At 34.0% G+C, this 14,530-nt stretch overlaps 1 protein-coding gene across 3 annotated transcripts in view; it reads right to left on the bottom strand.

Moving 5' to 3' along the window:
- Positions 1–14,530, bottom strand: part of Abcb1 (ATP binding cassette subfamily B member 1) — a 95,771-nt gene that overhangs the window by 57,156 nt on the left and 24,085 nt on the right. For all 3 annotated transcript variants that reach the window (XM_063233865.1, XM_063233862.1, NM_001278770.1), the window contains 7 exon segments: positions 13,706–13,748; positions 11,269–11,460; positions 10,566–10,737; positions 5,823–5,947; positions 1,598–1,769; positions 389–502; positions 126–236 (listed from right to left, as the gene is read on the bottom strand). In XM_063233865.1, the coding sequence (XP_063089935.1) occupies positions 126–236; positions 389–502; positions 1,598–1,769; positions 5,823–5,947; positions 10,566–10,737; positions 11,269–11,460; positions 13,706–13,748 (929 nt within the window).

The raw sequence follows: 14,530 nt of genomic DNA, 5'->3' as shown, positions 1-14,530 counted from the left end.
AGCATTAGCAGTTCAATACTAGGCTGCAAAGCATAGGCATTTTTCCTTTGTTTTCAGTCTCTTAGTGTCAGAGACTTTTCACTGAGTATACTGTTTAATCACTGATTAATCAGTTATCATCGTACCTCGACTTCTTTGCGGGAGGGGTAACTGAAGTGAATATTTGTAAATTCCAAATTTCCCTTAATATTCTCAGGTTTGTGGCCAGTTGTTGAAAAGCTGTCAATGAGTGGCTCCTGCACAAAATCGAAGTTTAGAAGATCAATAAGTTAGTAAGTCACTGTAACTACCTTTTAGTGACATTTTGTGGAGAACAACATAAAATGATAACAAAATTGATTTTAACAGCAAATCTGTTTTAAATGGGGATAAGCCAGCTAGGACTTACATTATCAATTATCTTGAAGACTTCATAAGCTGCTCCTCTTGCATTTGCAAATGCTTCAATATTCGGAGATGCCTGTCCAATACTAAAAGCTCCAATTAATACAGAAAAGAAGACCTGAGGAATATGAAGGAAAACATTGAGTTACCTGGTGTTTCCTGCAAGTTTTCTATGCTTCTTTCTTCCATCATAACTAACTCCATTTTAAAATGGCAAGGCAACATCAAAATCTATTTTATTTTAACAGTTTATAACTAAGAGAGTAAATTTTAAATATACCACTTAAAAAAATACTAAGTAAGGTTAACTAGCTTGTTTAATTACTATACATATACCAAAAATTACATTATACGCCACAAGAGTAATACAATTATAATTTGTCATCTGAGGATAATATAAATTTTTTAAATATAAAAATATTTTAATGTTTAAATTCTTTTTTATTTACTATATGAAGAATGCACAATTGGCCTTATTTGCTCAGTGAAACAATGATGTAAATGATACATGATTATAATACTGCAATAGAAATTTTTATTTCTTCCAGGCTTAGAATTTTTATTTAGATCACTGGAAGGCATAATGGAACACAAAGGCTTGTCTCTCTTTCTATTAGAAGTTAAAGAGGACTAAAGTTACTATTCATTTTTTCCTAAATCATAAAAGAATTACATTGCCCAAAAGTTTACACTACAGGATTTTGCTAAATCATGCTATATTCAATATTTTAAACTCCCCAATGATGCTAAAAGTGAGGGCACACTCATCTTTACACATTACTTTGACAGAAAAGGTAACAGGCCTACAGCATGCAGACAGCTGCCCTAACTAACACAGCTAATAAGTGCATAGCTGGGATATGAACCACGTTTCTATTCTTTTCCTTTTTTCTCTATTATCTTCTCTGGACCTTGGTTTTGAACCCCATGCTTCAGGCATGCTAAGTAACCACTCTAATACTGAGCCATATGCCTAATCCTTTTTATATTCTTTTTGAGGCACAGTCTTGCTATGTTGTTCAGGTTGGTCTCAACCCTGACAATTCTCAGGCCCCCAAATAGATGCAATTATAGGCCTGTGACATCTTACGTGTCTCTGCACTATTCAATTATTTTTCAAAATAAATTCTTCTAAAGTCAAGCCAGTACTACCCAGTTTCATTGCCATCTTTAATGATGATTTATTTCTTTTTACAACTTACTTATAACTTACAGTGAGCACTTGTCCAATAGAATATTCCCGTGATATGACCAACGAGGTCCCATACCAAAATGCCAGAGCATAGGATGCATAGATCAGCAGGAAAGCAGCACCAATAGAAATATTGGATGTGATGGCTTTCTTTATTCCAATTCTTTTAGCTTCTTCTAAATTTTTATTGTACCTGGGAGGAAAAAATGAAAATTATCAAATACACTTACAAATTTTAGGAAAAACATGTCAGTGTAAGCATGTTGGTATTGTAGAGTTACAACGTGCCCAGCCCTGTGGCATGCATTTATTTTCTCTTTTTGCCCATACAGTGACCCTACAAAGTTACTACTACCTCTTCTTCTGAAAAGAAAAATAGAGTGTTCCTGAGAGTGGGTTATCCATGGGGAAATCTGAAATCTCTTACCTTGGCCTTAGCAAGAGCAAACTAAGTGAAGAAATATTTTGCAAACTTCCAAGACATATACTTTTCATACTTAAGACAAAATATAACCTATGGGGAAAAGCTTTTCTTCAAAATCTACCTGCTTCAGTCATTAATTAACACAATGGAGAGATAAAGCTAAGCTGAAGAAAAGACTTTAAATCTCTGCACCTTAAAGAAGTTTGGGATCTGATCCTTGTTCTGCCTCTCTTGAGGACTGTGGTAAGGACCAACTGTGAGATTACTTGTATGAAAGCATTTTGACAGATTTGAATTTGTTTAGTATATTGAAATAAGTTGTAATATATCTTAATTCCATACATACATTTTAAAAGCCACTAATCTATAAAAATATTTTTAAATATATGTTATATATCACTAAATATATCACTATTCATCAATGTCCCCTTCTTTTATCCTTTCTCCATACTGCCTATTCATCCATCCTAGCCCTTGACATTTCATGGTTTCTGGAAGCCAGAACAAATGGCTCTTGCATGCGGCTGGGTCACCCAAGGATTTCTAGCTTCAGGGATTCAGAAAACCAAAATGTCAGTACATGGACAGCCCTGTAACTAGTTGACAGCCCAAAAGTCTTGGAGAACCACCCATTAAGACCACGTAGAACTAATACAGTGAATTATATAAAACAGGTAAAAACAAGGAAACAAACAGAAAAACTAAAACTCAACATTGTAGTCTAACATTTTTTCTCCGTTTCTTATGATTTCTCAAGTGATAATTTAAGTACAGTAAAACCTTGGATTGTGAATAATGTGCTCCACGAGTGTTCAAAACAAGATGAGCAAACATTTCTAATAAATAATGGGTGATATCTTTCATTACAAGTAGTACATGGTGCCAAATATGAGCACAACTGAGCCAATGATGCCCCGTTTGGGGATTATGTGTAATTCTCTCCCAATAGCAAGAGGTTATGGAGAAGATCTCATCTACAGAGGAGGAGAAAAAGACAGAGGAATCCCTCACTTAAATGAGATTAGAGATATATGTAAAATGTGGAAAACAATGTAAAATTTGGTAGAAAAACACCACCCGAATAATGCTATAGCAGTGTGAGCTTTGAATCTGTTTAACAACAAATGTCACATTTCCTCAAAATCCTCAGTTGAAGACAAAAAGCAAGTGTCAGTGGATAGGTTTGTTGTTAAAGTTGTACAAGAAGGTTTCCGTTGAGCCAATAGATAGCAGTGATTCCACTAGTGATAGTGCAAGTTGTCCAACATAATAGCCCTCCTCGCTCATCTCCCTCACATCAGCCATGAAGGTTTTCAAATGTAACTACAGGTTAATTTGTTTATTTTTCTTTATATTTTGTTTTTTATCATTTTGTATTACATTGTTTATAATCATTTTTATATGAATTTTTTGGTTTGTAGAATAAATGATCTGAGTTTCTACTATTTCTTATGGGAAAATTCACTTTGATATACAAATGCTTCAGATTATAAACATATTCCTGGAAAGAATTATGCTCATGAACCATGGTTTTACTGTACTTTTATACCTTTGAAGAGTAAACAATTTCTATGCTAAAGCTAAAAGTAATGATGTATGAAACCTTACCTCCATTTGAAAGGAATGCAAGAGATTATTCTGCTCAAAAAGAGAAACATGGATATAAGCAAATAGGTCCCAGAGTAAAAGAGAAAGGATAAAAAATAAAAATAAGAAGGAATAACTTTGGAAATATAGAACAAAGGTGAAATTGTTAGAAAACAGAATAATTGAGTGTTAAATCTCTTATCCTATTTATCAAATCTCCCTGAAGAATTTAGAGCATTGCCTTACAAAAGGAATAACTTATAATCATTGAAATGAAAGAACTTCATTCTATAGAGATTTATATTTTTGTCTTTAGTGGATTAAATATGATTGCAAATATATATTTTTTAAAAGTTATTGCATATGGGTGTACACTAGAGTTCAAGTCCTGACCAGATAAGAGCATGCCTTCTTTCTGGCCTTTTGACTACTTCTTAAGACTGGCTACTGTACCACAGTACAAAAGCATGCCAAGTGAAATTTATATGACAAGTTTGTCCATTAAAGACCAAATTTAAACTTAACTTTATACTGCTAAAATATGTAAATCCTGCCCTGCTAGCAAAATCTTCAAATAAAAAATTAATTTTAAGAGACATGTCTCATTAGGACGTGTGTGCCATTTTAGTAGTGCAGCTGAAATAAAAGGTACCACTTGGTATAAATTATATATGACTACAGCAAGGAATTTCATCACCCATGACTATATGCCATCACCTCCTCTCTGAAGTCTTGCTTACCGAGAGAGATTGTGGAAACCATTTCACTGACATGATGTTGTCCTATGCAGCAAAAAAGAAATATTTGCACAGAAAGAAGGAATAAGGGAGAAGAAAATCATTTAGATGCCATGAAAAATAAATGAAAAGAAAGAGTAGAGAAAGGATCAGATAAACAATACTCTTTTTGACTCACAGAACTGTACTCATCTAGAGAATATATTTTCCAACTGGTATATTAGATACTTGTTTATTTGTAGCTGTCTGTACCCTTCCCTCCACCTATTATTTGATGAGATATTGGCCAGTGATTAAGCAACACTTACCATTTTGTTAGTCAGACATTTTAAAGCAAAAGCAAAATCCTAGACAAAAATCATTACTTCCTTTAAACTATGTCACTTAGCTATTGTGAATATCTTATAAACATCTGTTAACTATTGTGAATTTCAAAATTTTAACTTTTATACTCAGAAATCTGATAAAAGGTAAGTCCCAAGAATACTGTTAAGCAATGGATCATAAGAAAAATCTTTAGTTTCCTTTTTAACAATGTGATTTTTGGTCATATTTGCTATAATCTCACAAACTATACTTCACCTAAGTATAGTTTAGTATATTCTTCACCGAAGTATATTCACCTGGGCAAGAAGGGAAATAATCCACAAATTAAAATATTCCATAGACCTTATAAAAATAATCATTCAATATTAGAGAATCACTAATTAGCTCAATAGGACAGAAAACAAATAATCAGAGACATAAAATGTGTTTTAGCCTTAGGAAATATTTTACAGATTATTTATAAATCAATTTAGACCAAGCATACCCAATTTTGAGCCTCATAAAAACCCCAGGGAAGTTACACCAGAAGTGAGAAGAAACAACTCCATTTGTTTAGTTCTCAGACACAGAATGACACAGGGTAAGACCACTCTGAATCTAGGATTTGTTCGGTTTTTATGTTTATAATAATTTATTGTGGCATGTACCAAATCAAGTTAGAATACAAATAATTCTATACTGTATTCTCTTTGAAAAAATAAAATAAATAATTTTGTCACTGCCCATCTAGACAAAGCTAGAAAATTCTTTGAATTATAAGACATAAGATATAATATATGTTATAAGATATAAGATATAAGAAGAGTTCAACTAGAATCACAAATTTGCCATAATTATTGTTATTTAAGGAAGCATATTTATACTAGGAAGGAAAAAAATCATCTCTTCTAGTTAAAACTGTCCTCAGTACATATGAGCTGAGCTAGAATTTAGTATATCTATCAATCTAAATAAGAAACTTATAGCGGGGCAGGGTGGTACACTCCTGTAATTCCAGCACTCAGGAGGCTGAGGCTGGAGGATCACAATGAATTCAAGCTTGGGTACACAGCAAGACCCCCTGTCTTTAAAAAACAAACAAACAAAAAATAGCACCTGCCAGGCAAGTACAAGGTCCTGAGTTTGATTCCCAGTACCAAAAGAAAGAAAAGAAAGGAAAAGAGACTCAAACCTTTCAAGTTCTTTGCTTTGTCCTCCAAATGCAATCACAGTTCTAATGGCTGCTAAGGCTTCTTCAGCCACGGCTCCAGCTTTTGCATATGCTGATAGCTCTTTATCAGTAAATGAAGACAGTATCTGTTAAAATATTAAAATTGCAACTTGAAGTGATTTAAAAATTTTTAACAAGTTATGTTTTGCAAAGTAAAAATACACAGACACACAAAGGCTGCTGGTATAACAATGCATGTGAATAATCAGGAAAAAAAACAAAACAGTAGAAGGGTACAAGTAATACAGAATTACAAAAAACGGTAAGAAATCACTAGTTAATAGATTACATATTATCATCTTAGGCACAGTTGTTCAAGTTACAGGATTAAAGCATACAAAGTGGACAAATCTTTTTTTGAGTTGTATGTGGTCACGAAGATCGACATTTTAGCATATACTCACTCTGTAAACTCAAATTGTTCTAGTCTAAGAGAGTATATAACAAATTGGATTAATCTCAAACATTTTCCATTAAAACCTCACGAATCTTTATCTACATAAACATAACTGAAACATTAAGATGTTAAATTTGTACAAACCATAACCGTGGTATATGGGATGTACATATTAATGAAATATGGTGTGTGCTAAGCATACTAATTGTTAATGACACTGTGGTTTAGAAGCGAGAAGGTGGAAGTGTAGAGGAAGGCAGGTGCCTCGGGCTGGGCAGCAGAGTCTCCTCTGCTGGACTCTATAGGAATGGACACATGTGACCACCAAGAGAAGCCTTTGTTGTCTTTGTCCCCTGGATGTTCTTTGCTTCTTCTGCTCAGCTCCTAGCCATTTATTCTTTAGACAAATGATTTTGCTTATTCTTCTTAGTTGCACAGTGAGTAGGTTTTAATTTTTCCACTTAGATATGAAGAAATAGAAATGAACATGAAACAATTTGCTAGTAAATGGACCATCCAAAATCAAAGCCTTGATGCTATGGCTTCAAAGCCTGAGTTAACAACCACTGGAGCAACTAAACTAACTCTCTCTCTCTCTCTCTCTCTCTCTCTCTCTCTCTCTCTCTCTTGCTCTCTAAAGCCATGGATATGTGAACAACTATGAAAGTTGGATCAACTGGTGTGGGCAAAGTTTGAAGATTTATGCCTCACAAGAAATGCTGGTAAGGTCAGCCATGTAAGTTTTACACACAAACAATACATAACTAAATTCTGCTTAAAGCACATTGTACTCTTTTGGCAGCTAATGCACTGTATTTGCATATATCATCTAAGAATATATTTGCATATATCATTGATATATCATCTAAGCAATAATGGTATATTATTTCCTGGTATGAAATGATCAAAGTCACTTTAACAGTGAATTTTATCCTTTCTTGTGTATGGGAGTAAAAGGAGCCATGATACATGCAAGAATGAGTGGATAAAGGCATACAAACAAATATTAATCATGTTCTCTGTGCTGACATCATGCTGCAAGTATCTGTCCTCTTTGGCACCCAAAAGAGTAACAGTCATGGCACCATCCTGACTTCTCAAAGCCATCTTCTGAGGCTTCCCATTTTCCTCAGTCATTAAGTGCTCGTTTGGTACCATTTCCTCAGTCATTAAGTGCTCGAATTGGTACCATTACTAAGCCAACAGCTCTGCAGAACAAAGAACTCATGTAGCAAGGTTGGCCAATGCTTCTCTCCTGTCTTCCTGCAGCCAGTGACAGGAGGATTACCAAGACATGCTTTCAAATTAGGAGTTTTAAAATACGCATTTTCATTTATTGTAATATGTCAAGTACCATGCTGAATTCAAGACATCTGACTCCTTTTTCCTTCTGTGACCTTCTCTAATAGTAAGCAGATAAAAATATGATTCATCTTCATTAGGTGTTTTTCCCCTTCAAAAGAGCATGTCTGTTAAAAAACAAAACTACCAGATATGTCCTCAAGGATATGAAAAGCCAACTCCTACTATCCTTTCAATATAAAATAAAGAGAAGACACTCGATCATTACAATTGCTCATGTAAGCTATATAAAGTATCATTAGTTCATCCGTTTCCCAAAGATTGATAATCTCTTACTAAAGTCTAATGGATATTAATTTGAAACAAATGAAGTAGTTATTTCTACAAGTCAAAAATTGTCCAATATGGGCAATTTTTTATCATTCGAACTGATATATGCAGAAGACATACTATGAACTAGAGAAGGGTGACATCTGTATTCTAGTTTGTCATTTTTTTCAATGTAGATTTCTGCAGTGTTAACATTTTATAAATGCTTTATGTTATTTTAACTTTTTATTTTGAGATAGGTGCAGTCCACATATATTTGTATAAAACAATACAGACAAGATTCCACAGAGCCCTCATTCAGTGCTCCCCAAAGTTTATCATTTAGTTTAGATTTGTGTGAATACTGCCTCAGTTATGGCACAAAACAATTCCATCACAGAGATCTCTCATGGCACTTTTAATAGCCTCTATGAAAATGCCTCTTACTTCCTTCTCATCTCTCCTAAGATCTCTAAGTGCTGGCATCTACTAATATACTCATCTCTATATCTATACCATTTTAAGAATTTCCTATATAGAAGATACTTTTTCAAACAACACAATTCTCTAGAGATTCACTGAATTGTTGTATGCTCTTCTACTTTTTACTAGTGGGTAATATTCCATGGCATGAATGGCAACGCATGTTTAGTTTTATAAGAAACCCTTAACTGCTTCCCTCAAGCTTGCCATTTTCCACACCCACCAGCAATCTGTGGGTGACTTAGTTGCACTGTATTCTTTCCAAAATTTGTGTGTTACCATTTTAAATTTGTCTTTATTAGGTTGTAAATTTGCTATCTTTACAACACAGATCAAGAGATTTTGGAGAATAGTATAAAAGTTATTGCAGAACTATATGATTTTTTCCCATTAATTTCTCCTAAAATTTCTTGGGTTTTGTTATTGTTGTTTTGTTTTGTACCAGAAATCAAACTAAGGACTTTGTGCTTGCCAAGCAGGTGCTATGCTGTTGAGCTATTATCCTTAGCCCCTAACATTTCTTTTAGTTAATTAATTTCATTAAAGATTTTAATTTTAATATACTACAAAAATGGAGAGTCAAAAATTAAGACAAATTGTCTTAAGCTACACAATAAATTAGTGGAGAAGGCAATAACCAAATCCAATTCAAATCTTTTTTTTTTTTAGAACATGTTGGTAGTACCTGACATCTACGCTCATCTTCAGGGGAAGGTATATGTACTATGCTTTTTTTTTAGTATTTTGTAATTATTAAGGAGTTGATCTGTACAATGTTGAATTTCTGACATAAAGTTGCTTGTTGCATTCCCTTATCTACCTTTTTTTTTTTTTTTTTGTCTTTTTCATTTTTATCGGTACTGGGGATCGAATTCAGACTGTCTGCTTGCAAGGCAGGTACTTATGCCGCTGAGCTAAATCCCCAGCCCACCTTACCTACCTTTCTAAGGTCTGCAGGATTAGTGGCATCCTGCATTTGATTCTGATCCTGGCCACTTGTGTCTTCTGTCTTTTTTTTTTTATCTAATTCACTAGAGGCTTGTCAAATTTATTAATCAATTTGTTTAGAATCTATTTTCTATTTCATTAGAGTTTTTGTCTGTTTTCAATTCATTTTCTGCATTTACCTTTATAATTTCCTTCTTCTACTTATGTGGTCTTATTTTACCGTTCTTATGTGACTGAGATGGAAACTTAAGGTACTACACTGAGCTGAGCCATTTCCTCATTTCTAATATAAACACTTAATACTGTAGGTTTCTTTTTGTTGTTGTTCTATGTGCTATTAAATTTACTTTGAGATTTGTTGCATGATCAAAGGATTATATAAAAGTGTGCTATTTTATTTCTATGTATTTAGAAATTTTCTTATCTTCTTCCACTGCTACAGTCAGAAAAGAAAACACTATGGTTCACAATCTTTTACACTTCCTGAGATTTATTTTATGGCACAGGATGTAACCTATCTTATTAAGTGTTTCCGGAGCATTAAAAAGAAAATAAGCCAGGTATAGTGGCACATGCCTGTCATCCCAATACTTGTGAGCTGAGGCAGGAGGACTGCCCTGAGTTCAAGAGTTTGCGACCAGCCTGGGCTATATAGTGAACTCAAAGTCAGCCTGGACTACACAGCAAGACCCCGTCTCAAAAAAAAAAAAAAAAAAAAAAAAAAAAAAAAAAAAGAAAGAAAGAAAGAAAAGAAAAATATCTTTTCACATATATTCTAACTTGTTACAATTATATTCTAATTTCTCTTAATTCACTGGAAAGTTTTATGCTACTATCTGTTTATTCTCTGTAAGAGAATCTTTGTGTCTTGTACTTTGAGTAACTACTTTGATGATAATGATATGCAGTATATTAACTATTGTTATTCTCTTACATTGTTGTGAAATTTCATTTTTATGCAAAATAAAAAATGAATGTGTGCCCTCATCCTACACCTAACAAATTGTAGATTTCAGCTTATATGTTTTATACAGGCAGAGAATGAGATATAAAAGCTACTTCCTTCTCATTGCTTTCCCAAATAATCACGTCTATGAGCATCACAGAGCCCTGGCAGGGGCAGTACTCAGTGACACTGCATCAGCTTCTACTGATTTTGAACAGAAGACATAAAAACAAGTGTCAAATACATTAGGGCTACCATGGTTCCAGACCCTTCCATGCTGTGCAGGGAGTTAGAACCCGGACTCACAGGCTTCACCCACCTTTGCCCAGATTGCAGCTGATAGTCCAAGAACAGGGCTGACAGCCAAAATCACAAGAGTGAGCTTCCAACCACGTGTAAATCCTATTATGAAACCAGTCAAAAATGTTGCCAATGATTGAAAGAACAATCCAATTTTGTCACCAATTCCTTCATTAATTTTGGAGACATCACTAAAAAATGATGTTAGAAATAATGTTAGAATTACAAACATACAACTCTTCTCCTAAACTCATTTTCATTTTGTGGGATATGGCAAAAATCAGTTTATATCTAGGGCCTTTATGTGTATGCTAGTTTCATTTAGCAGGGTGTCAGTTCTTAGTAGGAAATTTGTCATTGACAACAGAAATTCATAGTCCACATGATCCCAGGAAATGAACATGGTTACTCAAGAAGTATGCAATGTGAAAATTTCAAATTGCTTGGAAATTTAACCAGTAAGTATCGTATTACTGCCCTACTGTATACTGCTTTATGAGCTCTCCGAGTAGCCCTTGATTGAGGTAAGTTCACTCCCTCATTCACTGCCAGTCAAGCAGGTCCCATCATTCTACGCCAGGTACACAAGACATGGTTGCTATTCAGAAGGAACTCAGTCTTCTGAGTGATGCACTAACATCTTTAAGAGATCTGATGACATCTGTCTCATTTCATTTACAGCAAAAACCATATCTGAGTTACACATAAAGCTAGGTACTTACTCTGTGAGACGGGTGTTCAGCTCCCCAGCATCATGCACATCAAACCAGCCAATCTCCTGTTTCATTATTGCATGGAAAAACTGTGTTCTAATTTTGTGTATCTGTCTTCCAGCTGCCAGGCACCAAAATGAAACCTGAATGTAAGCAGCAATAAGCACACCAGCACCGATTCCAGAATAATAATAGGCATACCTGAAAAACAACAAGAACACTGCCCACACTCTATATTTTCTAATTAATGCATTTCTCCCAACCAGCCATTCATTCATAGTTTTTTTAGCTATGCATCACACCTCTTAACAAATAAAAAGAGGTCAGAGTAAGCAGAGATGATAATTAGTATGTGACTACATCTGTAGTAACATACTGTACAGGAACAGTTAAGCATGGTTTCTACTTTGGCTCCAATCCCAATTCTTGGTTTAACTCTCTTGGTATACTCTCAGGCAAGCTGCTGAAACTTCCTGAGGTTCAGTCTTCTAGCTGTTAACATGGTGATAAGAATAGCAAGGCAGTCATGTGCAAAGTATACTTGGGCCAGCGCCTGGCACATGGAAAGCCTTAGATAAGGAGTATGATAAATGACTGTGTGGGGCACTGGAGCACCAGGTAAGAAGGGTCACTGTAGTCCTGTCTACTTTCACTACATCATTATCAACTGATGAACTCTTCAATGTGGCATCTGCACATGGAGGGATGGAGAGAAGTGACAGAACTTGTCAGAAAATGGAACAAAGACACGACAATGTTCCTCTGGCTTTTTAGCTATTAGTCTAGAAGTTGAATATTAAGAGGTAAGTGAAAATTAAAAAGTGCATTTACACTACCTGTCCAACTGATCATCATCATGAGCTGTCACCTATCATGAGCTGTTCTAAAATGTCAACGAGTCATTTCCAGTTTCCTTTCAGTTTAAACTCTAACAATAAAACCATAACATCTTCTCAAAGTGGACTCTGACATCAAGAAAGATTCAATTAATGTTTTTTTGTTCTTAGTGTTCGTTTTTATAAAAACAAATAATTAGGCTTCAGTATGCAATCAATTTTTAGATTAAAGGCATACATTCTAAAGTGAAATACAGAATACCAACTTTCTCATTTTTAGAAAATTGCTGTAATGTAATAAAAAAAAAAAGCGTGTAGCATGCACAGGCTATCAAAGTGAGTGTGTGGTTAGCAGATACTCCCTGATGGTACTGTTGAAAATTTTGTGCTCAATACACCACAAATAATATGAAACATTCTTTCTCTAAAACTATACTTTGTAATTTACAATATACTTAGGTAAGATACAAGAGAAATGCTGAATTTTAGTTAATAGGTAACTCAATATTTATTATATAGCTTTTAAAGATATAGCAAGAAATACAAAATCAATTTTATAAGAACTCAAATTTTGACAAACAGTAATATGTGTATGTGGTTCTTGTTTGTTTGTTTGTTTTTTGGAAACAGAGTCTCACTCTGTAGATCAGGCTGGCCTTGAGTTCACTATGTTGCCCAGACTGGACTGGAATTCTCAGTAATTCTCCTGCCTCAGATTCTTGAGTGCTGGGATTACAGGCATGCACCACCATGCTTAGTTAGTAATGGGTTTTAAACATCAGGCATTCTGGTTTGCCCTATGTAAAAAAAAATGCCTCTCCACAGGAATATCTGAAGACATTTTGTTTTTCAACTTTCAAAATATAAACTGTCTCCATTTATACTATCATGTAGAAACATTATCTTCTGACTCACTAACATAGAAGTGGTTCCTCACATCACAAACTCAGTTCCCTCTATGATGCTACAAATTTCCGCATAAGGTCAATATTGAACCTCACCACTATTGATTCCTTTCTCATCCAACTCAGTTTGCCACCAGAATCATGGAAAGAATCAAGTTTGTGAACTGAGATATCATCATACATTTTTAGAAATCAGTTATAAACTATTTTGGGGAGGAAACTTCAAGATGTGTAAATCATTAACATTTTCCTGAGATGAAGTAAGGTCAGTGACTATACTGCTTTTGGAATATTGTTTTCCTTGTTGAGATTTAAATGCTGAATTTTAAAAATTCCTGTTTCCTTATGAAAAAGCATATCCAAAAGGAAAACTAATGACTACAAAGTCATTAAAATATTTATTCCTAATTCAACCACTTAAAAAAAACTACTTTAGACACTTCGAACTTCCATATGTATTGTACTTTATATTTTGCAAAGCATTCATAACTATTTAGGCTTTATTTTACCTTAATACATCTTCTACAGCAAATACTTTTGTTTAAAAAGAACTCTACACTGTAATCTTCTTGAAAACTAATAATAGAATTGCTCTCCTGAAAACTTCAGTTTCTCTCTAGGATAATGTAAAATTTTAAACATTTCTATAATGGAAGTGACAAAGCAGAGGTTAATAAAATAATTGTAAGGAAATGTTTAATTTACGTGGTCATTTTTTCCTCCAGATTGTCTGGTCCACTGACTTCACCTGGAACATCAAAAAACAAACATGTATCATTCATGTCTTCTTCATCTCCATTAAAAATAAGCACATACAATGAATCAGACTCACTTATCATCACATAAAAATGTGTGAAATGGACTCAATTTTACTGTGCAAATATTTTCTTGCTGTTCTATGAAGCTGCACTTAGGCTAAATTCAATGATGTTTATTTTCAAGAAGAAAACACATTTATAAATACATACAAATGCACACTTGAACTTTAGTGCATATTTGAAATCTAAAACTGCATTTCTCCTGTTTTTGTTTTTATTAAAAATTATCTGATACAAAGATTAGTATAATAAACATCAGAGGGCATCACTTAATATTAGCAAATGCTAATATTTTTGGACTAAGCACATTATAAAGTCCTTCATAACTTTAACCTCCACCCTACACATATAAACCACTGTTCAACATTTTCATGTATATATTTCCAATTTTTTGTATGTGGTTTCATAGACATACAAATTCATGAGCACATAAACATACACATGCTAAGTTTTTTAAAAATACAATTATAGCCTATATTCGATGGCCAATTTTTCCACAGCAGCGTATGACTGCAAACAGACTTGAACACATACCTATATACATATGGTAAATATTATATAGGATAAATGATTGGAATCAGGAGTTCTAGATCAATGGACAGGCGTACTTTAGACCTTAAAGTTGTGGCAAATAGTGTACAATATGAGAGGGTCTCCTCCAGATAATTCTTCTCTGGACAGGTGTGAAGAAGGGGAGGAAGAAGATTTTTGG

This window comes from Cavia porcellus, unplaced genomic scaffold, assembly GCF_034190915.1.
Source record: "Cavia porcellus strain 051 isolate PalLab524CR breed Dunkin Hartley unplaced genomic scaffold, mCavPor4.1 scaffold_2, whole genome shotgun sequence".
Taxonomy (NCBI): Eukaryota; Metazoa; Chordata; class Mammalia; order Rodentia; family Caviidae; genus Cavia; species Cavia porcellus.
This window is presented reverse-complemented; position numbering and strand designations above follow the sequence as displayed.